General features: G+C 51.2%; 2 protein-coding genes across 4 annotated transcripts in view; both read left to right on the top strand.

Moving 5' to 3' along the window:
* Rorc (RAR related orphan receptor C) overlaps positions 1-16666 on the top strand; it is a 26446-nt gene extending 9780 nt beyond the window's left edge. For 2 of the 3 annotated variants that reach the window (XM_085678003.2, XM_085678005.2), the window contains 9 exons: positions 5136-5221; positions 5447-5588; positions 6706-7221; positions 7433-7554; positions 8704-8836; positions 9046-9153; positions 9305-9415; positions 10515-10624; positions 15265-16666. In XM_085678003.2, coding sequence (XP_085534129.2) covers positions 5136-5221; positions 5447-5588; positions 6706-7221; positions 7433-7554; positions 8704-8836; positions 9046-9153; positions 9305-9415; positions 10515-10624; positions 15265-15417 — 1481 coding nt within the window. In that variant the 3' untranslated portion in view covers positions 15418-16666. The remainder of the gene's footprint in view (positions 1-5135; positions 5222-5446; positions 5589-6705; positions 7222-7432; positions 7555-8703; positions 8837-9045; positions 9154-9304; positions 9416-10514; positions 10625-15264) is intronic. The other variant, XM_085678004.2, reaches the window with a different exon arrangement.
* A 780-nt stretch (positions 16667-17446) lies between these two features.
* Positions 17447-22221, top strand: Lingo4 (leucine rich repeat and Ig domain containing 4). The gene is made up of 2 exons (XM_048427983.3): positions 17447-17626; positions 20139-22221. The coding sequence occupies exons 1-2, from the start codon at positions 17562-17564 to the stop codon at positions 21928-21930; spliced, it is 1857 nt and encodes a 618-aa protein (XP_048283940.3). The 5' UTR covers positions 17447-17561; the 3' UTR covers positions 21931-22221.
* The last annotated feature ends 3818 nt before the right edge of the window (positions 22222-26039 follow it).

Below are 26039 nucleotides of genomic sequence, written 5' to 3'. Positions count from 1 at the left end.
CCCTTCTGGTATGCAGACCAAACACTATATAAATGATAAATAAATAATTTTTAAAAATAATAATAATAATTAAAAAAAACAAGTCTGGGGAAATAGATTTCATAAAGTGCTCATTTTACGTGCATGAGAGCTTGTGAGACCTTGGGTACTGTCCCCAGCACCACACACACACACACACACACACACACACACTAAAGCCTGGCGTACACTAAGAATTCTGGTAGTGCTTACATCTTTTGTTATTATTCCTCCTTACTCAGTATCAATTGGAAAACAGGAAGAGAACAGAAGAGAGAACCGTAGTATGCCTCTGCCTCAGCCATTCCTTCCCTGCAACTGGGGCTTCTGGAGTGAGAACCCCCTGGGTTGCAGCCCCTCTCTGTTCCTACCACTTCCTCTCTGTGGCTAGGCACCTGGTCAGGACCCAGGGCCCAGCTCTGGATAAAGTCAAAAAGCACTATCAGTGAATCTTGCAGCTGTGAGCAGGGTGAGATTAGAGGAGGTGGGAGGCAGAGGTCCTTACCTTGTTTCTCCTTGTAAGAGGTTCTAAGATGCTCCCTGGGGGGTACTCCCAGGGCTGAAGCAATCTAAAGGACAGTCACTTGTGCTTTCCAGGGCTGCATCATAATTATGGTTTTCACATTACATTAGTAGGGCAGATACAGGAAAAAAACTTGGTGAACTGCCCTGTGTAAAGAATGAGCTTGGGAAGATCATCAAACCGACCTTGACCCCTTGGGAAGAACAGCCTGGCTGTTTAGCCTCCAGGGGGACTAAAATCTTGCTATTCCAAGTATAGTGTGAAGGCAAAGAAGCAACCACCCAGGACTCTCCTGAGCCCCACCTCGGACTGCTTAAACAAAGACGGGCTATAGCACTCAGAACATCACAAATACCGGACTAGTCCACTCCAGAGCTCCGTCTGCAGCCCAGTCCTACATTTCAACAAGACCTGCAGGTCGCTCAGTCATCACTAGCCAGCACCAGGCATTTTCGCTTTTGTGAGAATGGAGATCAGAGGGTTTTGTTGTCGTTTTTGAAACAGGATCCCAAACTATACCCCAGGCTGGCCTGAAACACATGGTAACTCTCCTGCCCCAGCTCTCTAAGAGCTGAGGTTTCCCAACTTGAAGGTTTTCATTTGATAACCTTCAGGAGGAGGGTGCAATGAGAAGCAGCAGGTAAGACACAGAAAGTCTAAGAAAACAGCTAAGTGGTGTTTGGTTGCGGTGGGAGCCATGGTGCAGGAGCCGGCCTGGAGGTTCCTGACCTTTTATTGGCTCCAGTTCCTGGCACCACTGAGCCCTGAGATGGTAAGTTCCTGGCAGACTAGACTCCCAGGCAACAGTTTGAGTAATCTTGCGATTACTCAGCTCCCCCTCCCCAATCTGGGTTCCCATGGCTTGCTATTCAGGGACTGGCTCACCCTGTGAGTCTTAAAGGGTTAGTTGTGGAAGGTGTTTCTCAGCTCCTCCCACCAGCTCCCTACCCAGCCCTTCCCCTCCTTTCTTCCCCAGATCACACACACACACACACACACACACACACACACACACACACACACTGGTACTTTCTTTGATATTTAAGTGTTTAGGGTGGATGGTACTGAAAGGAAGGGAGGTGTAGGGGACGGAACACTAGAGAAAGACCAGAAGCCCCGTCATGTGTAGGGTCGGGCACAGGGCTAGGACACAACAGGGGTTTCCCTCTCTTTCTGTTTCTCCACTGCTATAACTGACTGTTTTCCCCCAGTCTTGAACCTCGCAGTCCTTCTAGCTCTTTTGGCTAGAGGGTCTCACACAGAGAGCTCTGACTCTATGTGCTTGTCTCCTTGTGGACCACTGCCGTGAGGAAGAGAGAGGAGGGGGTGGGCTGGTAGCGGGGGTCCAGGACTCCCGCAGCCCCCAAATCTTCCTTGACCATCCAAATCTCTGAAGACAGGCAGGGTCTTAGTCACACTGTGGTAAGTAAGGTTCCTGGGCTAGGACCAACAATGGGTCAGGTATGGGACAGCGAGGTGTGACTGGGGTCATCCATGCGGTCAGTGCACACACGCACACGGATGTGGCTCTTGGAGAAGGGAAGAGGTAGGGAGGACTGTGGTTGCCTGCTGGGCCAGGGCCTGAGTTCCCACTGTGGCTTGGCCTAATCTCCCTACCACTTGCTTTTCTAGGTGACCTATGTTGGTTTCCCCCCCTCTCTGGTCTTAGGGCCACTAAAGAAAGACATACCACAGTACACAGAGGAGAAGGTGTTGGGCGGGAGCAAAGCCTGTGGGCCAAAGTGCTGCGGCCAGCCTGCCATGCCCATGGATTTGCTTTACATCAGACAGCAATAACCAGCAAGCGTTCTGCCCCCTCCACGGTGCCCCCTAGAACTGTACGACATACATGACAGGCAATGTTACTTTCGCCCTCACTTGCTGCCAAGGGAACTGAGTCTGAGAGTGCTATTAGTGACTGGAAGTGTGTGTGCCCCCACACTTTCCACCCCTCTTCCAGGCACCCAGGTTCCCTCCTGCTCTGTCTTTCCCCCCAAGCATTAAAGCCTGCTTGTAACTTACAGGAAACAATCTGAAAAGTTTGCTTGCCGTCTGGTGGCCGCAGCTTACTGTGCAGTTGGCGGGTGGCAAGTGTGTCTGGGGGTGGGACAAAGAACTGAGTCAGACGCTCGTGTGGCCCTTTAAGCTGCTTAATCTGACCCAGCTCTCGGCTGGTTTGAGAAGATCATGGTTTAAGGGTGATGGAATATTTTGGGAAGTGGTGGGCACATCACGGTCTACCTCTTTCTCTCGCGTTAGCAGGCCTATGTGTGGTTTTGTTTTTTGAAACATGTCTTGCATAGTCCAGGTTACCCTGGAACTCACTATGTAGCCAGAGATAATCTAGAACTCCTGATCCTCTGGGCCTCCATCTCCTAAATGCTGGAATTACAGGGATGTGCAACCCCACCCAATCAGCAGGCTCACACGTGATCAGGCACAAGGCCCAGGTTGTGAGTTCACATAGGGGTGAATTTGTTCCCTGTAAGGTATTCCCTCTGTCCATAGAGGGGAAGACGTGTCACAGATGAGAAGGCCCTTTACTCTAGACCATTTTTCTGGCCTGCTCCAGCTCTAGTCTCTCCATTTGGGGAAAGCCAGAGGCCACCAACCCACACACCCACTGAGTTCGTAGCTGCTGGAAATATCTGGAATGGCTGGGGCTCCAAGCTTCACTCAGTTGCTGTCCCTTCTCTCCCCATCCCCCCCCCCCAAAAAAAAATTGCAGATTGAATTTGGGCTTCATGTGTGCTGCTGTACCACAGAGTTCAGTCCCCAGCCTTTCTGGCTCTTTTGTTTGGTTTGACTTGGTTGTTTGTTTGTTTGTTTGTTTGTTTTTCCAGACAGGGTTTCTCTGTATAACAGCCCTGGATGTCCTGGAACTCCCTTTGTAGACCAGGCTGGCTTTGAACTCACAAAGATCCCCTTGCCTATGCCTCCCAAATGCTGGTATTAAAGGTGTGTGCCACCACACTGGAAGACGGCCTCTTGATGTTCCTTAAAATGCTGCAGAAAACTGTAGGCACTGACAGTGACTAGACAAAGGAAATCAGCCTGGGAGGAGCAGCCACACCGAGGGTGACCAACGGAGCTGAGAATAAGCTCAGTAGGAGGGAAAACTTGGTTTTTGGTTTGGTTTGGTTTGGTTTTTGGGTTTTGTTTGGTTTTGGTTTTTCAAAACAGGATCTCTCTCTCTCTCTCTCTCTCTCTCTCTCTCTCTCTCTCTCTCTCTCTCTCTCTCCTTATTTTTCAAAAACAGTGTTTCTCTGTGTAGTCTTCGCTGTCCTGGAACTAGCTCTGTAGACCAGGCTGGCCTCAAACTCAAAAAGATCTGGCTGCCTCTGCCTCACAGATACCAGCATGTACCACCATCACCTGGGGAAAAAACTTTGGTTTTAGTGTCCAGTAAGCAACATCTGCCTAACAAATGTACGCATGTGCACTGGTACAAATAGTTTGGATCTACAGGTCACATATACTTTCCTTTCTTTTCTTTTTTCTTTCTTTCTTTCTTTCTTGAGATAAGATCTCACTAGTAGCCAAGGCTAGCCTGGATCTTGATAAGTAGACAAGGCTGGCCTTGAACTCACAAAGATCCCCCCCCCCACCTCTGCCTCCCTAGCGCTGGAATCTAAGGCGTGTGCCTTCACGACCAACAAGCTACATATGCTTTTCATCTGTGTACACACATGCACACACAAGGGTGCCTTCAAACATGTCAACACATAATGAGCAGTTTAGGAGGGTGGGATTGTAGACATGCCACTCAGGCAAACTAGCTGTGTGAGCCCGAGTTCATCTGTGTTGTTCATCTGTGAAGGGAACAGGTGGATGAGGTGGTTTTAATCTCAGCCAATTTTAACAGCCATGGTCTGTGCTCACACAGATGAACACAGATGCCTTCCTTCATCCTCTTACACGCTTACACCCCAAATACTACTTCGTGTTAGTTCTGGGGCCAACAGCCTGGAAACCTTATTTGGGCTCTTGGACAATCAGCAAAGCTGGGCTAAGCTTCTCCAGGCTCCATCCCTGCTTCTTCCTATCTCTCTGTACCCCCACTGCATTGGCCTCCCTCCGTTCCTGTCCCTATGTGGCCTTCCCTCTCTTCCAAGAGTGACTGCCATCTCTGTCTCGTGCCCAGTGACTTGGTGTACCTCATCTTCCTGCCATGCCCCACCCTCTGTTCATGGGAGTCAAACCACAGAAGAGGGAGTGGGCACAAAAGAAGCCCCTTGGGCGGGAAGCAGGTGTTACAAAGCAGTAAGGACTCCTCTGGCTCTCTGCAGGATGGGTGGGGGGGACACTGGGGATATTCAACATGAAGGGATAAGCAGGTGGCCTCTTTGCAGCTGCTTACTGCCTCAGTAAAAGCTGATACAACTCCCAGATGCTTTGTGAACAAAACCCAGCCTCCTCAGACCCTTTGTGAGAAGCATTTAGCACTTCACTTCCCCTTCTCTAATGCAAGAGGGCAAGGTGGAGCTCACTGGAGAAATGGGGAAGCACCAGACACCTGCGTCAGCACCCCGGGCTCATGGTAGTGGAATCCAGAAAAATATCCCAGGCCAACGTCTCTCTCCCTCTCTTTCAGCACAAATTGAAGTAATACCTTGCAAGATCTGTGGGGATAAGTCGTCTGGGATCCATTATGGGGTCATCACCTGTGAGGGGTGCAAGGTGAGTTGCAGGCACTGGTCTGCAGATGCACATTTGGTGAGAGTCCTGTACGTGAGGAAGCAGGAGGACCTTGTCTTGGTGTGGGAAAGTGATCATAGTGTCAATCACAACTATGCGGTCGGGGTTGGGGGGGACTTTGGTGGGTTTCTAGATGTGGAAAGTCCTGAGACCGGTGCACGGGAGTTAGAGGTCCCAGGACCACCTTGACCTTGACCTGTTCCCCAGGGCTTCTTTCGCCGCAGCCAGCAGTGTAATGTGGCCTACTCCTGCACCCGTCAGCAGAACTGCCCCATTGACCGCACCAGCCGCAACCGATGCCAACACTGCCGCCTGCAGAAGTGCCTGGCTCTGGGCATGTCCCGAGATGGTGAGGATGTGGGGCAGGCCCCAAGAGTCCCTGCACTCTCCAGAGGCATCCTGGCTCTTGTCAGACAGAGTTGGCTTGCAAAAACACCCTGCATGGGGCCTCTCATCGTTCTTCCACCCTTAGCCCTTTGTCCCATCTTTTTGGGTGTCCTCGAGGCTCCCTTTACCAGCATCCTATCACTCTTGTCTCTTCTTCCTCCAATGAATTCTCTTCATTCTGCCTTCTCCTAGCCTAGTTCCCATTCACGTTGTCGTCTCTTGCCCCTGTCACCGGAGTTTAGCTCCGGCTCCCTCCCGAGCCCTGTGTTCCTCCGACATATCCTCCCACACAGGACTGTGACTGGGAACACCATCAGAGTTAGCCTGAGAATGACCCAGAAGGTGGGGGGTGGAGTGTGGTGTTCCTAGGGTCTTATCCACCCTCCTCACCCACCATCCTCACCGCAGAAGGAGCCTGGGGTGGAGGGGGGGGAGATGGCATGAGGTGAGGAGGAGCTAGAAGGAGCCTGTCAGCACTTTTCAGTGCTCAAAATAACAAAGCGAAAGGAAACATGCAGGGGTGCAAAGGGGCAGGCGGGGCCAAGGGCTGTGCCCCCACACCTGGGAGGGGTTGGGGGGAGCGAAAAGGCAGGAAAGAGAGAGCAGAAGAGGATGTTCAGAAGAAGCCGCGGAGCCTGGGTTGGGCTGTGGTGAGTATCTAGGTCACCAGGGAGCCTGTAGGCCTGACCACAGGGAGACCTGTGTTCACAGCCCTTCTCTTCCTCCAGCCATCCCAGACAGGCACGCTGACCCCAATACAGCCTGAGGCCCCCTACTCAACCCCCACCTCAGCCCCAGTCTCCAGAGACCAGAATCCCAAGCCCAAGCTCATGGCTTGGTTTCTGTCACTGTTAGCATTTAGTTTAGGGCTCAGATGATTTTCCTAGGAAAATGGAAATGCCAGTAGGGCAGATCCTAAAGGGAACAGAACCAGTTGTGGGAGGAGCCTGGAGCCTAAGCTCCCAAAAAGAAAGTTCACTGGAGAAATCTGACTTAGGATCCAATTTGTGTGCCTGTTGACCCTGCCCTGTACTGTGTTCCCCTGCCTGCCACCTGTACTGATTTTGAACCTTCTTCAGCTGTTAAATTCGGCCGAATGTCCAAGAAGCAGAGGGACAGTCTCCATGCAGAAGTGCAGAAACAACTGCAGCAGCAGCAGCAACAACAGCAACAGGAACAAGTGGCCAAGACTCCTCCCCCAGAGAGCCAAGGAGCAGATACCCTTACATACACTTTGGGGCTCCCAGATGGGCAGCTACCACTGGGCGCCTCACCTGACCTGCCCGAGGCCTCTGCTTGTCCCCCTGGCCTCCTGAGAGCCTCAGGCTCTGGGCCCCCATATTCCAACAACTTGGCCAAAACAGAGGTCCAAGGAGCCTCCTGCCACCTTGAGTATAGCCCAGAACGAGGCAAAGCTGAAGGCAGAAACAGCGTCTATAGCACAGACAGCCAGCTTACTTCTGGAAGACGTGGACTTCATTTCGAAGGAGCCAGGCATCCCGAGCTTGGGGAACCAGAACAGGGTCCAGACAGCCACTGCAGCCCCAGTTTCTGCAGTGCCCCAGAGGCACCGTATGCCTCTCTGACAGACATAGGTGAGCATCGGGGAAGGGAAATGGGCGGTGAAGATGAGGAAAGAACTTCCCCCCAGCACCCTTATAACCAAACATTAGTCCTAACGAACTATGGGATTCTGGACAAAGAGTCAAGGGAGGAGCTAGAGCAGGTGGACCAGGGAGAGCCTCTTCATGAGTCAGGGTGGGAACTGGCTGAGATCTAGCCATGCCTTCCTCTTCCGGCCCCCAGAGTACCTGGTACAGAATGTCTGCAAGTCCTACCGAGAGACATGCCAGCTGCGGCTGGAGGACCTGCTACGGCAACGCACCAACCTCTTCTCCAGGGAGGAGGTGGCCAGCTACCAGAGAAAGGTGAGGGCAGGAGACACGAGGGAAGGGAGGGCATCACCCCCACCACCACTGGAAGAGCCCAGAGATGGCTACTTGCACAGGTATGGGAGCGGTAGGGTATCACAAACAGGCTGGCCCACAGGTGTGTCCTCCATTCCCTAGCAGCTAGATAAGAGGTTTTCCCTAGCTTCTGCTTATGGAAAATTTACCCAGCTAGCAACCTGCTTCTTCCATCCGGACCTTGCCACACTGCTTTTCATGCTCCACCAGTAACTGACACTAATAAGTACCTAAGGGCCGTTTATTCAATAGCCTTCCTTCTAGTCAGACGCTTTGATGAAGTGCGTCCAACCTGTAGCCTGCGAGCTACATGTGTCTAAAGATAGTGATTAATGTGGCCTAATGCACAATCATGAGGGGTTTTTTTGTTTGCTTGCTTTTTTTTTTTTTTTTGGTCTTTGTTTTTGTTTTTTTCTGAAATAAGGTTTTTCTGAGTAGCCCTGGCTGTCCTAGAACTCACTTTGTAGACCAGGCTGGTCTTGAACTCTGCCTGCTTCTACCTCCCAAGTGCTGGAACTAAAGGTGTGCGCCATACCTGGCTTTAAAACAGGAGATTTTTAAAAACTTGATCCCCAGGTGTGAACTTTGTATCATATCATATCATATCATATCGCCATGTCAAAGGTTAGAGATACCTGAGAGATCATCCTCAGCCCTTCCAACAGCTGGCCTCTGAGAATAGTTTACACTAAGGTAGAGGCACTCAGGGTCACAAAGTGATAGAACCAGCCAAACTCAAATCCGAGGGCTCTCCAGTATCTGCTGTCCCTTCTGCGCCAGTCTGACAACATCAGCTCCTCTGCGATCACCTGGCACTTCACGTTTGCGTTTCTCAGCTACTGACACCTTCTTCAAGGGCTTCATGAAAGACCAGGGAATCAGGAAGAAGAAAACTTGGAGTTAAGAAATTAGAAGTTCCCATCCCTTGCATGCCTCTCCAGGTTTCCTCGTACTGAGCTGGGGGGAGGGGTATCCGTAAGTGGAACCCACTTACAGGAGTTGGCCCTGAGCACATTTGTGCTAATAGGGTTTGAGGGCTGAAACATGGAAATGTAGAGCCGAGTCCCTGTAGTTTGGGAGGGTCACAGGTCACCTCCTCTGTCCCTGCAGTCCATGTGGGAGATGTGGGAGCGTTGTGCCCACCACCTCACTGAGGCCATTCAGTATGTGGTGGAGTTTGCCAAGCGGCTCTCGGGCTTCATGGAGCTCTGCCAGAATGACCAGATCATACTACTGAAAGCAGGTGCCCTGGGATGGGCGGGCCCAGGGATGGGAGGAGAGTATGGGCTGGGGATGGAAGCAGAATGAGCCTGGGAGATGAAGCCAGAGGTGGCCTTAAACACACACACAGACACACACACACACACACGGGATACGGGGAGGGGGAGTCAGTTCCTGGCTTTCCTGGCTTTGCTTGACACTGCCCTCCCAACTTCCCTCCCCCTTTTCCAGGAGCAATGGAAGTCGTGCTTGTAAGGATGTGCCGGGCCTACAATGCTGACAACCACACAGTCTTCTTTGAAGGCAAATATGGTGGCGTGGAGCTGTTCCGAGCCTTGGGTGAGGGGCAGGGGGATATGAGAAGTTTCTGCCGCAGGTGCTCTCTAAAGCCCCTCTACAGGGCTGAGGCTCCCCCTGCTCTAAACGCCCAAAGGGTGGTGCCCTTGAGAACCAGCTTCCACGCTTACTCTCTCCATCTCCACCCCGGCAGGCTGCAGCGAGCTCATCAGTTCCATATTCGACTTTTCCCACTTCCTCAGTGCCTTGCGTTTCTCTGAGGATGAGATCGCCCTCTACACGGCCCTGGTTCTCATCAATGCCAGTGAGTGTGGCTGGGCCCAGGGAAGGGCACTCTGGTGGCTAGGACACAGCAGGGAATGGAGAGCCTAGGCCTTCGGGTGTGGCTGAATCTGGGAGATTGCCTGACATAGCATAATGAGAACTGCCCAATGCTTCTGTAAAATAAAACAGACGAAAGCATCCAGAGGAACCTTAAAACAGGGCCGCATATAGTGGGGCGGTAGGAGCATGGAGAAGGGAGGCTGAGAGGAAATGAGCCACCTCCCCAGGAGACATTAACCGATTGGTCAGTGTGTGGCAGCGACTCCTTGGCAGCATCCTGGTCACCTGGGGAGCTTTAAGAACTGATTGCATGCTTGGGTCCCACTTGCAGATTCTGATGTAACTCGTCCGGGCTGTACCCGGAATTTTAACAGTCACCTCCAGATTGAGAGTGACTGCTTGTTGTGGGCTCATTTTGAGACAGAATGCCTGCCTGGTGTTAGGGCTCTGGGTATCCCCTCCACGGGACTAGAGTGTCTGACCTAAGCCAGCGGAACACTGAATATCCAGAAAACCTAGGAAAGTGGGCCTGCCGCTCTGTGCTTGTTAATTAGCAGTACAAGTCTTCCAATTCTGCTAACGGCCTCAAACTGGAAGCAAGATTTTATAGATGTCTTCAGGGTATTTGAGGAAAGCAAAACCAAAGGTATCTTAGGAGTTGAAAGAGAGCCACAGACGACTTTAGAGGCCTTGGTGGCCACCTGGACAACTTCAGGAGGTCAGCTGAGTCACTCTTGTAGGAATGAGAAAGCTCTCTTCCAACATTTTACCTCCGTGACAGAAACCTGGTGCCTGGCATTGAATGAGCAGGTGAAAGAGCAGGTTGCCAGGGAAGAGGTAGCTTGGTGTTGAAAGGTTAAGAGTCCGCACCCACTTCATCACTATGGGTTCCCTAGTAGTTAACTAGACAGGCCCAACATCCCATCTCTGCTGCTATCAAACCAACACACGCATGCACACACACACACACACACACACTCTCTCTCTCTCTCAGCTGGGCAAAGATACGTGGCACCATTTTGCTGGGCAAGACTGTGTGTGATGTTTCTGTTTCACTCTGGTCCCATCGCTTCCTTCAGACCGGCCTGGGCTCCAAGAGAAAAGGAGAGTGGAGCATCTGCAATACAGTCTGGAGCTGGCCTTCCATCATCATCTCTGCAAGACCCATCGCCAAGGCCTCCTAGCCAAGGTAGGAAGGACACCAGACCCACTGCCAGTTCTGTGCCCTCGGGGCCAGGAGCTTCAGGAGCAGAGGAGGGCGTGCAGAGGTGCTGTGTTACGGCAGAGTCTGCAATAACAGCGGGGCTGTGGGAACAACTGGTTCCAGGTGCAAAGAGGCGGAAAGTTAGTGTGGAGTTGTGAGAGACCTCCAGGGAGCAATTGGGTTTAATATAGCCGATGCTTCCCCAGCACCTGCTTACACAGAGCAGTGTGGAAAGATACAGAGAGGCCGCCTCACTGAGGTATTTCAGTCCGGTATAAAGAACTGTCGTGCCTTCTGAAATAACTCTAATATGAAGTAGAATGCGTGATATTTAATAATGAGATTAAAAAGTGCTTTTGATCATAGGTCTCTGACCTTTAAGGCAACCCAGTTATAAATAGGCAGGTGTTAAAATCTTCCTGAAACAATGAAGTGATTTCAGTGGCTTATATTAATTGATAACACGAATCTTAATCACAGTGCTTTTTCGACGATATCCCTGGAGCCCCTAATTCAATATTATAAAAACTCTTGAAAGTACAGTGTTGGTGGTGTGCTCCTGTAATGCCAGCACTCAAGAGGAAGAAGGAAGCAAGAGAAACAGGGATTCAAGGTCATCCTCAGTTATAAAGAGTTGGAGGCCCACCTGGACTACACGAAACTCCCCTCTAAAAATGGGAGAACTTCTGGAAAAAATTATAGCGTATACAGGAGTTTAAAACAATTTAAGAGACTGGTGAGATGGCCCAATGGATAAAGACACTTGTCACAAAGCCTATGATGACCTGAGTTTAAGCCCTGGGACCCACATGATGAAAACAAAATTCTTAATGCCTGCAAGTTGACCTCTGACCTACACACAAATGCAAATGAAAAATGTAAAATTTCTCCACAACTTGAGGGTAAAGTGGTAGAACATAAGTACTACCTTAAAAAGGCTAATCAAGAGTGAAAGATACAGGTTTGAACAAACATCCATGAGGGCAGATCAGGGATCAAGGCTTAGGAAAGGAGATGAATGGAACTCTAAGGAGGTCAGGTAGTATGTAGAGGGAGGATGGGTCATGGCGCACATTTCCGTGTGTGTGTGTGTGTGTGTGTGTGTGTGTGTGTGTGTGTGTGTGTGTGTGACCATGTGCACATGGTGCCCATGCAGAAGAGGATGTGTATGGATGCCTGTAGAGGCCAGATAACCTCAGCTAGCATTCCTCGGTGGTGCCATCTATATTTTTCATTCATTCACTTACTCATTTACTCATTTTGAGGCAGGGTCTCTCACTGGCCCGGTCTGTGGTTGACCTAGGACTGCTGAGAGGCCCCAGAGGTCTGCTGTCTCTTTCTCTGAAATGTGGAGATTACAAGCATGAACTACCTTGCCCAGCTTTCTTTTTTCCCCTTTTTTCTTTCTCTTTTCTTTTTTTTTTTAAGATTTATTTATTTATTATGTGTACAGCATTCCTTCCATGTATGCCTGCAGGCCAGAAGGGGGCGCCAGGTCTCATTACAGATGGTTGTGAGCCACCATGTGGTTGCTGGGAATTGAACTCAAAATCTCTGGAAGATCAGCCAGTGCTCTTACCCACTGAGCCATCTCTCCAGCCCTGTTTTTTTTTTTTTTGTTTTTGTTTTTGTTTTTGTGTTTGTTTCACAAGTTTTTCTGCATTGCCCCGGCTACCCTGGAACTTGCTTCATAGACCAGGCTGGCCTCGAACTCACAGATCAGCGCTCCTCGGCCTCCCCAGTGCTGGGACTAAAGGAGTGTACCTCCACACACAGCTTTCGCCTGTTTTCCTTTCTGTGGGTTCTGGAAACTGAGTTCAGGTCTTCATCCTCGAAGGCCTGCACTGAGCTGTCTCCCCAGCTCTCATGGTACTTTTTGGTAAATGTGAGACCAGAAGCTGGAGTAGACTGAAGAGGAACAGAAGGTAGGCCTAAAACTGTGAGGAACAGGAACCGCAAAGACTTTCAGTGCCATAGGAAGAGTAAAGGCCTTGCTTCTAGGCAATGGGGAGCCCCGACGACTAGAGCCATGCAATGGGGACAATTAGAGCCACACAATGGGGAACCCTGCCGACTAGAGCCATGCCGTATTCAGATCTGTCATTAGGGAATTTACTTTGTAAAGGACCCACCTAGGCCCTTGTGGCACACAATCATGCTAGTACTGAGATACGGAAGTTATCCAAACAATCTCTCCCTAAGAAATGTAACCTCCAATCTACAGCAAAATAGATTTAAAGAAGAGACTAGGCCTAGGAAAGCATTTGGAATGCAAATGTGGTTAAATCCACTTTGGTGTGTTTTGTGTTATTTTCTGAGACAGGGTGTCACGTAGCCAAGGTTGGCCTTGAACTCACGATCCTCCTATCCACATTCCCAAGTACTAACTAAGATCAGGTACTACCACGCCCAGAAGGATCCACTTTAAAAACATCACATGGCCAGGCAGTGGTAGCACACGCCTTTAATCCCAGCACTCGGGAGGCAGAGGCAGGCAGATCTCTGTGAGTTTGAGGCCAGCAAGCTAGCTCCAGGACAGGCTCCAAAGCTACAGAGAAACCCTGTCTTAAAAAACCAAAATAAAAAGCCAGGCAGTGGTGGCGCACGCCTTTAATCCCAGCACTTGGGAGGCAGAGGCAGGCGGATCTCTGCGAGTTCGAGGCCAGCCTGGTCTACAAGAGCTAATTCCAGGACAGGCACCAAAGCTACAAAGAAATCTTGTTTCGAGAAACCAAAAGAAAAAAATCCACACATTCCAGCTATCAGACTATTAAACTCCCAACTCAACTTCCCACCCTACCTATGTCTGCCATGTCAGAGTCACACAGCACTCACTCAGTATCCATGCTGGCCCCTCTAAGGAGGCAAGACCATCATGGGCCTCTTTTGTTCCCTACCCTCCTGTGGTGGCCAAATATTCAACTCTAGAGTCTGTATTATGGTCAAAGGAACCATCACGTCAACCCTACTTTCTTCCTACCTGACTTCGTACCACTTTTTGGGCTCCTGTACTTTGACCATACTTTCTTTACTAGTCCTTCAGGAGACCATGGCTGGTCCCATCTCTCAGGGCCTTTGTACCTGTCGCTGTCCTCCTGTAGGATTCCCTCTAAGTTTACAAATGTTTTCTTCAAGCCTTCATTCAGGAAAGGTTTTTCCCTAAACAACTACCCATTAGGAGAAGGACTCCATCCCTCATCCTGCTTCAGCACTAATAAATACAGCTGTGTGCTGTATACCGACAGGAATGTGTTCTAAGAACACAGATAGCTTCACATTGTGGGGGACCACAGGATGAACTCGCAAACACACACAGCTACACTGCCTCTGTCCCTGTAACCCTACGGAACCACTGTAGTTAGAGGTTCCTAATTCCTAAAAAGTTGTCAGGCAGCATATAGCTGTATTTAGGGATCCCTGGCTGCTGTGTCCAGCTAATAAAAATACAGTTTCTATTCCCTGATGTTGCAGCAAAGCTCCTAACAGTGCTCTATTTAAATTTGTCAAGTTTCTCAACAAATATCTTTTGAATAAATAAAAGAAATTATTGTAGTAACCCAGGCAAACTCAAAAGCACTAAAACACAAAAAGACAAAAAATTCGAGATATGTGGGGGAGTCACCCTGCTGCTTTCCTCTGACTGGCGCTTTTCTAGGGAGCTAAGCAGGAAGGGAAGATGGCAATAAAGAGGTGGTTTTAAGTCTCCCTTGGTTGTGCTGGAAGTTGCATAGGAATGATGGTGTCTTGGTCTTTCTCCCTGCCTCTATCCCAGGGCCTTCTGTGCCTTCCTTCGGGTGAAGACTGACTAGATTGATTTATGTTTGCTATGTTGGGTACCTGCTTCAAAACTCTGTTTAGTTCAAACAAGCAGTTGCTGGGCATTTGTGCCAGCCTTGTTATAAGAACGGAAGATACCTAGTGGGGAAAGATAGATGGACCTTACCTAAGTAAATGTGGAGTGGATGGCAGACAAATTGGCCATCCAATTTGTGGCAAGTACTACGTGGAAGAAAGCCTGTAGAAAGAAGGGCTTTAACCCAGCAAGGGATGGGGGTGCAGGGAGGCAAGGTGGTCTCAGAGGAGATAACACTTGAAACAAAGGAGAGTTAAGAAGGTATTCCAAGTGAGGAAATAAGCTGGGTGGTGGTGGCACGCGCCTTTAATCCCAGCACTTGGGAGGCAGAGGCAGACGGATCTCTGTGAGTTCGAGGCCAGCCTGGTCTACAAGAGTGAGTTAGTTCCAGGACAGGCTCTGAAGCTACAGAAGTTACAAAGAAATCCTGTCTTGAAAAAGAGAGAGAGAGAGAGAGAGAGAGAGAGAGAGAGAGAGAGAGAGAGAGGAAATAACATGAACCAAGGCAAAAAGTCATGGGGTAAAGTCAATTTGGGGGTAGGCAGAACCATTTATGCCATCAGCCAAGCATGGCCTTGCTAAGCCAGGCACAGTGCTGAGGGTGCAGATGTGACTTTCAAAACCAAATCCAGAAGTACGTATATCTAACCAGCGGGATCAGCTGCTGGGGGTGGAGGGAGCGGCAGGGAGGGGTATCCTAACTCAACAACAGCAAGAAGACATTTTTGCTCTGGCAAACCCTGACTCTCAATCCCTCCTAACCCATCTCCAGCTGCCACCCAAAGGGAAACTCCGGAGCCTGTGCAGCCAACACGTGGAAAAGCTGCAGCTCTTCCAGCGGCTCCACCCCATCGTGGTCCAAGCTGCCTTCCCTCCTCTCTACAAGGAGCTCTTCAGTGCTGACGTTGAGCCCCCGCGGGGCTAACCCAGCGACCCCAGGACAGACAACTGTCTGCTTCCTTCAGCTGATGGAGGGCCCGTCTCCCCGGACTCCCTCAGCCTCCCCCCCTTCCTGCGCTCTATAGGGGGTGGTCTCCCTAGGAGTGAGCAAATGCTAAGCCTGGTTTTCTGCCCCCAGGCTTGCCTGGCAGAGAAACAGTAGCAGGTGACGGTGAAAAGGCTTGTTTTGTTTGATTTCCCATAAGTTCCACCCTGGCTTCCGGAAGGTGTGGGGTCGATGGGACATAAAGGCCTGGAGGATGACCACGTCAAAGGAACAGGGGGATAAATCCAGATACCCAGGATGAAGAGAACTCAGTTCTGAGCTTGAAAGCTAACACCTTCCTTAGAATACCTCATTGTACTTCCCCGTGGGCTCCAGCGGGGGGAGATGGATCTAACTCAGACTGGTGGTGGCCAGCAGCCAGAAAGACCGGTACAGAACAAGTATCGAGATCCTCGAGATTTTTCTGCCTTCCTCCTTCTTAGTTCAGTAAAGAAGTCGTTCGCCACCCTGCCCTTTTTCTGGGACCTAAAATACCTGGATTTGTAAAGAGTAATGATGGGGTAGAAATGAGGGGCCAGGATACCGGGTGTGGAGAGAGGGAACAGTGGAAGCCGAGACTATCATTGGCAGAATTAGAATGCGAACCTCTGTGTGCACTTTGAAAGTCAGCTTTGTTAGCACAATCTAATCAGAGACATCCGCACACACAGATGGAGCACAGAGCCACTCTGCCTGCAGTAACACACCTTTGTAGACACGTTTCCAATGACAACCTCCCGGGAGGCGAGGGGTCTTAGGTCTACAGGATGTCAGAGCATACTACCCCAGCTCCAGCTGTCTTTTGTCCCAAGAACTATCCCTAAGAGAAGCAGAGGACTGGATTCTGATGAGCCAGAGACACCCAAGGACCTGCCGGCTCTGGAAGGATGCCCTTGCCCTCAGCCTCTATCCTGCTCTCTCTATGAAGAAAGAAGGCAACACTGCCCCCTGCTCTGTGCCTGCGGGCCACTGACTCCAGCATGACGGGACAGGGCAGGGACTTATTTCTCCTCCGTAATCTTGCTCAGAACTTCTCTCGGCTTTGTAAAGCTGCAGACTCTCCTAGGAGGTGGAAGCAGCCGAAGAGAGGGAGGGAGATTTTTTTTTTTTCCTCTCAGGGAAGGGTTTAGCTAGATAAGCATAAAACCCTACTTGTGCATTCTTTATAAAATGATTTTAAAGGCTGGAATTTGTATGTGTGTTTCTGTGTGTGCACGTGCGCATGTGTGCATACTTGTGCAAAGGTGCAGGGCACGTGAGTTGGGTGGTGGGAGACCTAAATGCGACTACCCAGGATACACGCTTGCTCTGCAGTATTGTCGTTGTGTCAAGTCAGTAATCCATATGTTTTACAGGAATTTTAGCCCCCCAGACTCTTCCCCAAACTAAGCAGTCCCTCTGGGGGACTTGGAAACTGATGCTCAGGTACCCAGCACTGGAGGAATGACAAACTAAGCTGCAGAAAGATATTCTGGACTGAAAACTTCCGACAAACGATACCCACAGGCCCGTTTAGATATAGAGATTGCACAGAATTGCCCTGCATCTAAGAGACTAGAAGCTGTGGAAGCGGAGTCAGAGTCCCGGGAGCTCTCTAGCTACCCAGGAGGAATCAGGATGTCAGAAGTCTTTCAAGCTTCCCAGGAAGTCTCAGTGGCAGACCCTGCCCCAGCCCCAGAGTCCCCTCTTCATTTCCTCTCCCTCCTCCCGCACCTCATTCCGTCATCCCGTAGTGGCGCTTGCTGCAGCCCTCCCTGGTCGCTTTATTTATTTATTTTGCACCAACAGGGTTGCTGCAGACTCATTCTCGCCTGGTTTAAAAAGAGAGAAGAGGAGAGAGGGACACATAGAGAGAGAAAGAGACACAGAGAGTGAGAGACAGAGAGCGAGAGACAGAAAGAGAGAGAGAGAGAGAAGAAATGCTTTCTGGCTCCTTTCTCTCTCTTGGTCTTGGCGGCGCGGCCGCAGTAACAGTAGAGGCGGCGGCAGCCACAGCAGTCCCGCCGGCGGGCTGATGCTGCAGCCTGCTGGGGAGTGGGAAGTCATACTCACAGGGGAGCTGGAGGGGCCAAGGTGCAGCTCGAATGGGACAGGCCCCAGCCTCGGAGAGATACAGCGCCCAACTTGGTGCCACCCTCCAGCTTCTCCGGTAAGTGCCCCTGCCCTCTTTGCGGAAGTCTCAGCTGCCCTTTCCCACGGCATTCTCAAAGACAAAGCCAGGCTAACTGTGCCTGTAAAGGAAAGGGAGCTTGCACCCCAACCCCAGTCAACCATTCACCCTGCCCCACAGGACTGTGATTGGAAAACTAAAATGCCCCAGGTAACCATGGTGGGGAGGACTCCAAAGAGACCACCCTCCTTCTCCCTAGAGTTCCTTCTACCCCTACAAAGGGTTTTCCCCCCACAGTCAGTGTGGGTGTTCCAAAAATCTCTCTCCTAAGTGACTCCCCTCCATGCAGGTTCCTACGCCTCAGTCAGGTGTACTTTAAACTGGACGTGTTCATATGGGTCTGTGACAGTCACATAGAGACAGGAGGGAAAAGCTCTGTGTCCCCGAGGGAACAATGCCCCAGACTCCAGAGGGAGAGACTGATCTCCCTGCAAAGTGACCAGAGGCCAGTCCTGCAGCCACAGAGGATAAGAAAGGAAGACTATGGTTCAGTTAGCCACCTTATAAATAGAAGATGTTGACCAGAAGTCCCCCAGCCACTGGGCCAGCAGGCTTTGGGGACCAGGAGGAAACTCATGGAAGCAGGAAGGAAGGGAGCTGGCATACATGCTTCACTGCACTCTTGCTGAATGCAGAGCAAAGGATGAGCAAGAACTGCAGCAACAGAGATGACAAGCTAGCTGTCAGGTGGACTTCCCAGAACAGGCCCAGGGAGGGGGGAGGCTGAGAATCTTAGCACCCCAGAGATAACTGTGAAAGGATCGGGAGCAGATTTAGCAGTCGTTGCCCCTTGCCAACTCTTTCCCCTCCCCAAATCACCCCACAACAGTTTCCCACACCCCTCATCCCCTGCTCTTTCCGCTAGCGTCCATACTGAGGATTGAACTCGGCATCTTTAGCTGCCCAGCTGCTATGGTCCTCTGAAGTGGCTGGAAGAGACTTTCCAGAGTGTAGGAAGGAAAGGGAAGCCACAGCTCCTCCTGTGTTCCACATGGAAGAAAGTAGGACATGCAGCAGAAAGCTGACTCCACAGGACCCAAAAAACCTGAAGCCCCGAAGTCCAGAGGTGCAGGACCTGCAGCCAGGGGAGCACAGCTGGCGGCCTGCAGGAATGTCGGCTTGTCCCACTCCTGTCCCTTGGCCGTGTCTTTCTAACTCTAATATTCCTCTCTCTTGAGGTCCCTATGCATTAGCAAGGCAAGCAGAGGCACTCAGCATTTAAGATGCCTTTGTCTCTATCACCTTGTCCAGCCTCTAAGAGCTGTCATGGTCACCATGATACTGCCCAGGCTTCTGGTACCCAGAGACCCACTGTATATAGATGGGTGCTGTGCATTGCTTATATCCAGGTGTCTGCAATGCTAGCCAGTGGTCCCCTTCCTCCCACCCAATGGCATCTGGTCATTGCTGTCTCTCCCTCTTTATCCATGCTTCCTTGGATCACATTTCTAGGGTCTTGTCAGGCAACTCAGGCAGAAAGGGGTCCAAGCTCTCCTGCAGATGCACAGATTCAAAACCCCAATAAGGGTGGACAGAAGAGAAGCCCAAAGCAAAACCTCAACACCCTTTGGATAGTTTCCACATCCCAATCTCTCTATGAAGGAAGAGGTGCTGTCCTTGGGGCTCTTGTAAGGGATCCCCAATCTCCTCATCCAGTGCCGCTGCACTCTGTTCCGTAGCTAATACACAGCCAGGCTTGTCATCCACACATTCTGGGTACACCAACTTGGCTAGTCCAGAGCCTGGGCCCTGGGCCAGGCTGGAAGAGGGCAAAGACTGGAGCAGAGCTGAAATGTGTATATCCCTTTGCTTCTGATGACTGTCAAGGTGAGGACCTCTTTCGAGTCTGGATGGGATCTCCCTGAGACTTAGGTAATGTTGTAGGCACAAAATACAGGAGGACAAGAATGAGACACACACCTTTAATCCCAGTGCTCAGGAGGCAGAGTCAGGGGGAATCTCTGTGAGTTCGAGGCCAGTCTGGTCTACAAGAGCTCGTTCCAGGATAGCCAGAGCTGTGACACAGAGAAACCCTGTCTCAAAAAAACAAACAAACAAGCCAAAGGGGGTCGGGGGGGATGATGAGAGGAACAGAACAGAGTTCTGACTGCAGAGAACGGATGTCACAGAAACAGGACCTAAGGTATTCCTGGTCTCATGAATAGAAGGGGGATGCAGGGAAAGTTCTTTCCCTACCACTCAGTCCCTTAAGCCTTCCACTGCAGAAACCAGCTGGACTAGGGACCCATGCCTGGGAAGTTCATGGCTGGTCATCCAGGGCTGCAAGGGAGAGATTTCCCCATAGGAGGAAGCTTAAGAAGCCCCAGGGAGGACGTACAGGTTTCCCGGGTTTCCCGGTTGTATGACACACTCGCTGGCAAGATGGAGTCAATAGGTCACTTTCCCTCCCCTTAAGGAGGCTCAGGGGAGCGCAGGGTCATCATCTTCTGAAGCCGCTTTGCAAAAAAGGCCATGTCGTCATCTATTCCAGGCCTCGGGGGATGGACGCAGCCACAGCTCCAAAGCAAGCCTGGCTTCCGTGGCCCCCACTCCTTTTCCTGCTCCTCCTACCTGGAGGGAGCAACAGTAGCTGCCCTGCTGTGTGTGACTGCACCTCCCAAACCCGGGCCGTACTCTGTGCCCACAGGCGACTGGATGCTGTCCCTGGAGGGCTTCCACTGGACACAGAGCTCCTGGACCTGAGTAGAAACCGCCTGTGGGGGCTTCAGCGGGGCATGCTCTCCCGACTGGGCCGGCTCCAAGAACTGGACCTCAGCTACAACCAGCTCTCTACCCTTGAGCCTGGGGCCTTCCATGGCTTACAGAATCTACTCACCCTGCGGCTCCAGGGCAACCGACTGAGAATCGTGGGTCCTGGGATCTTCTCAGGCCTATCTGCTCTCACACTGCTGGACCTCCGCCTCAATCAGATTGTGCTCTTCCTAGATGGAGCCTTTGGTGAGCTAGGCAGCCTCCAGCAACTGGAGGTTGGAGACAATCACCTGGTGTTTGTGGCTCCTGGGGCCTTTGCAGGGCTGGCCAAGCTAAGTACCCTCACCCTGGAACGCTGCAACCTCAGCACAGTGCCGGGCCTAGCCCTTGCCCAGCTCCCAGCACTAGTGACTCTCAGACTCCGAGAACTGGATATTGAGAGGCTGCCAGCTGGGGCACTTCGAGGGCTAGGGCAGCTAAAGGAGCTGGAGATCCACCACTGGCCATCTCTGGAGGCCCTGGACCCAGGGAGCCTGCTTGGGCTCAATCTGAGCACCCTGGCCATCACCCGCTGCAATCTGAGCTCAGTACCCTTCCAAGCACTACACCATCTGAGCTTCCTCCGGGTCTTGGATCTGTCTCAGAATCCTATCTCAGCCATCCCAGCCAGAAGGCTCAGTCCCCTGGTCAGGCTCCAGGAGCTCAGATTGTCAGGGGCCTGCCTCACCTCCATCGCTGCGCATGCCTTCCACGGCCTAACTGCCTTCCACTTGCTGGATGTAGCGGACAACTCTCTTCAGACTCTAGAGGAAACAGCCTTTCCTTCTCCAGACAAACTGGTCACCCTGAGGCTGTCCGGTAACCCCCTAACCTGCGATTGCCGGCTCCTCTGGCTGCTCCGCCTCCGGCGCCACCTGGACTTTGGCACCTCCCCCCCTGCGTGTGCTGGCCCCCAACACGTCCAAGGGAAAAGCCTAAGGGAGTTTTCAGACATCCTCCCTCCAGGCCACTTCACTTGCAAACCAGCCCTGATCAGAAAGTCAGGGCCTCGGTGGGTCATTGCAGAGGAGGGAGGCTATGCTGTCTTCTCCTGCTCTGGAGATGGAGATCCAGCCCCCACGGTCTCCTGGATGAGGCCTCAGGGAGCTTGGCTGGGAAGAGCTGGGAGAGTAAGGGTCCTAGAGGATGGTACACTGGAGATTCGCTCGGTGCAGCTGCGGGACAGGGGAGCCTATGTCTGTGTAGTCAGCAATGTCGCTGGGAATGACTCCCTGAGGACCTGGCTGGAAGTTATCCAAGTCGAACCATCCAATGGCACGGTCTCTGACCCCAACATCACCATGCCAGGGATCCCAGGGCCTTTCTTTCTGGACAGCAGGGGTGTGGTTATGGTGCTGGCAGTGGGTTTTCTCCCCTTCCTCACCTCAGTGACCCTCTGCTTCGGTCTGATTGCCCTTTGGAGCAAAGGCAAGGGCCGGGTCAAGCACCACATGACTTTTGATTTTGTGGCACCTCGGCCTTCTGGGGATAAGAATTCTGGGGGTAACCGGGTCACTGCCAAGTTATTCTGATTATTATTCCACACTGAAAACTCCCCAAGTCCACTTCAGAAGCCAAAGGGAAAGGCAGACTAAAGTCTCTTGACCCACAGCGTCCTGTCAAACAGCACCTGTGGCCTGCATTCTGAGAACTGCTCTAGCTGAGGACAGCGTTGTCACCTCTTCACCCAGGGCCCCAGGGAGCTGCAGACTCAGACAGCCCCCACTTGGCACCCCCAGGCAGGAAAGCAACACAAGGCTCCAGTCTGCTCTTACACACTTACAGGACCAGTTGCTAAACACAACCGTGAGATAATCTCAGAAGTGGAGCTCGGAAGTACCGCAAACTGCTGAGAGTCCGTTCATCATGCAGGCATTTTCCCTTTCTCTCCTGCTACCCAGTGCCAAATTTAGTCAGCGATCCCGGGTGCCAGAAGGGACTAGAGTCAAGGATTCAGCAGATGTGGCCTGACTGACTACCTTCTGGCACTCTGTCTGCAGGAGCCTTCCTGACTGTTGAAAGCCACCATAGTGGCCGCGGGAATGAAACACGATCTCTGGAACTTTATTTACTTCTATCTACTTCTTCCCCTCTCAACTTCCCTCCCTGTTCAGTTATTAGTCGTCTGGCTCCACCTAACGAAGCCTGGCCCAAAGGGTGAGGGGGCCCAAAGGCCTGCAGAGCTCAGCCCTCCTTGCTCCTCTTTACCCGGTTCTCTGGAGCCAAAGAAGGCAAGATTCCCCCACCTTTGAAGGGATCCCTATGCAGGAATCTCCTGCTTCACATCTTCAGTCAGCCTAGTGTTCTCCTAGAAAACGGCCAACAGACAGAATGCAGCTGGGAGCAAGGACTGGGAGCCCTGTAAGCCACAGTGAGAAGTGGAGGGAAGAGGGCAGCAGCTGCCCGGATGCTTCACACCAGCCTTGGCTCCCTCGTCTGGATTTAGTGTGGCCCTAGTGGGAAGCTGTCCCTGGATAAATGTGAATAAATGTCACCTCAAAGAGGAACTGGAGTGAGAGGTAGAATTGCTGACTGCGCACAGTGCGCTCCCAACAGAGGACAGAGCCCCAAAGTACAGAGATGCTGGGAGCTCTAGACAGTGACAGTATCAGCATCAGAAAGGGAGGAGGAAAAAGGAGGCAGGGAGAACAGGAGGAGAGACTGACAAATGGAGTCATGCAGCCCCAGGGAGCCTTTTTCTCTTGGCTGCAGCATCTACCCAATGTCCTTAGTTTCCTTCCTCCTTGCTGAGTCCCTGCCCACCTCACAAAACACCATGTGCTTTCTAGTGGCTGCTGTTGCCCTTGCTAGGAGGAGACTCCACTTGCTGCAAGATTCCTAGCTCAAGCTGTCCCTGACAGGTGAGCACAGCTGGCGGCCCTGAGCCAGCAAAGCATTAACTGAGAGGACCGAAGCACACAAGCACTTGGGTGGGCCAGAAGTGGCTGTGAGAGTTTAGGTGCTTATAGAGCAAGGCTGGAGAAAAAGACATTCCCGAAACCCCAACCTCCTCCATGCCCTCGCGGTCCAAACAGCAATTCAGCAACCTCCTTCTCTCCCCCATCTACCAGCAGCTCATCAGTTTGCTACCTGGGAGATGCCTGTGGGTTGCTCCCCACTCCCCCTATTCTAAGATTTATCTTTTTTATTTTATGTGGATGTATGAGTGCCTGCCTGCATGTACATACACCATATGTGTACTTGGTGCCCACAGAAGCCAGAAGAGGACATTAGATCCCTGGAACTGGAGTTACAAATGGTTGTGAGCCAACATCTGGGTACTGATAACCAAACCCAGGTCCTCTACAAAAGCAGCAAGTGCTCTTAACCACTGAGCCCTCTCTCCAGTCTCCCTCCCAACTCTCACCTCCCCACACATACACACCCTTTTTCAAGACAAAGTCTTACTGACTGGCCTGGAACAATAAGTAGACCAGATTGATTTTTTGTTGTTGTTGTTGTTGTTGTTGTTTGTTTTGTTTTGTTTTGTTTTGTTTGAGACTTGGTTTCTCCATAGATTTAGAGCCTATGCTAGAACTAGCTCTTGTAGACCAGGCTGGCCTTGAACTCACAGAGATCCACCTACCTCTGCCTCCCGAGTGCTGGGATTAAAGGCGTGTGCTATCACCGCCTGGCTTGACCAGAGACCAGTTTGATTTTAAACTCAGAGAGGCCTGCCTCTGCTTCGAAAGCACTAGTATTAAAGGCGTGTGACACCACGCCAACCCCACCTCCACCCTAATCCTTATTCTTCCGTAGCTTTCCCGGGAAACTTTGGAGGAGTGAAGCCCATTCACTTAACGCCACTGTGCTGAGCATTTTCATAGCTTTTCTGGTGATCAGCAAGTCAGTCCTTTGTCTGGCCTGCCTGGAAAGGGTGTTCTTAGCTCAGTAGTGATTGCACAGGCTAGTGCGCATGAGTGTGTGTGTGTATTTAATCCTCACATCAAGCCCAAAGTTGCTGACGTGCACAGAATTAGTTAATAAGAAAAACTATAATTGAACTCAGAGGTGACTGACTCAACCTACCGTTTCTACTATACCACATAGTCCTGTTAACACGCCTGTAACAGACTCTCGGAGCCTGTCAGTTGTATGGTGTGAAGTTGTGAAAAAAAAGTGACATCTTCTCTCCTACCCACTCCATTGTTAAGGGGTTCTGGGTCTGGCCTTTCTTCTGTAACTGACTCTGGAAACTGTTTGTGCCTTCTCCTCCCTTTCTTCTTAGTCTGCCTCAAGGACTGCAGAAATTCCAGGCATCAGACAGAGGGAAAGGGAATGCCTGTGTCTCCCAGAATTTTATCACGATTAAAATATGGATATTTTGTTGGACTCTAGTGTCCAAACACCGAGAAGGAGTCGCTCCTAGAGACCACCCATCACACCATAGCTGATGCAAAAGCATGAGAATTTTATTAATTCTGTCATGACAGGGTCCCTCAGCATTCGGGAAGCCGAGAGACCTCGAATAGCTGGTACAGTCTATTAAAGGAGAAGGCCACAGAAGCAAGGGGGGGTTGTTCTTTGACCATTACAATTGGCTTATTCGAAAAGGGCTAATATCAATAATTGGCTGGAGAGCTATTGTCAGATCAGATGAGGTAAGAGGTCATTTTGACCCCGTTCCCCAGGGGACTAAATCAAAGCATACGTGTATGGGTAATTGTTCAGGAACTGAGTCAACATCTTAAAGGTTATTTTGCCCCAATTTCTGGAGAACATACATGCATGTGTAGCTGTTAGGTCCTTGATTCCCAGGGGAGGAGGGGAAGCACCAAGGCACGAAGGCTGAGAGGGTTCAGAAATGTCTTAAAGTCTTATAATTTCAGAGGTTCTCACCTCCTCTTGCTTTAAAGAAGGGCTTCCAGTGTTGGACCCTAGCGTCCAATCACCGAAGAGGAGGAGTCACCCCAAGAGACCATCTCTTACAGCTGATGTTGTTGGGCCCTAAAGCCCCACCAAGGAGGAGGTCGCCCCAAGAGACACTCTCAGCACGGTTGACGCAATAGCAAGAGGATTTTTATTCTGTCAGGGCAGAGGTCCCTTAGCCTCGAGAGGAGAAGGACCCCGGCTTTGTCTATTACAGGCTCTTTTAAAGGAAAAACATCACAGAATCAGGGAGGCGGTGGTACAGAATCAAAAGGAAAGTCCAGAAATCATTTGTCAACCATTTTGACTAGTTCATTCAATGGTCAGCTAACTCTAATTGATCAATGGTATGGCGATTACAAGCAGGATCACCTGTAGGTCGTCTCATCCCAGTTCCAGGGTCTGGGTCTATAGAAGAAAGACTACAATGGGGATGGAAAGTACTCAAAGCTCCAGTGCACACTTGGTTGGTTACCTGGGTCCTGGTTCCCAGGGAGGGGGGTGCAGTAGCGCTAAAGTGCCCTGTTCCCAGGAAGGGGGGTGCAGTAGTAGTAAGGCGATAGGTTCCCAGGAAGGGGGGTGCAGTGGCACTAAGGTGCCCTGTTCCCAGGAAGGGGGGTGCAGTGGCACTAAGGTGCCCTGTTCCCAGGAAGGGGGTGCAGTAGTGCTAAGGCGCCCCAAAGTCTTTTAATGTAAAAGCATGAGGATTTTATTAATTCTGTCATGGCAGGGTCTTCCAGCAGTCGGGAGGCTAGAAGACCCGGAATGGCTG

The sequence above is a fragment of the Myodes glareolus genome, chromosome 17 (assembly GCF_982192425.1).
Source record: "Myodes glareolus chromosome 17, mMyoGla1.1, whole genome shotgun sequence".
NCBI classification, from domain to species: Eukaryota; Metazoa; Chordata; class Mammalia; order Rodentia; family Cricetidae; genus Myodes; species Myodes glareolus.
This window is presented reverse-complemented; position numbering and strand designations above follow the sequence as displayed.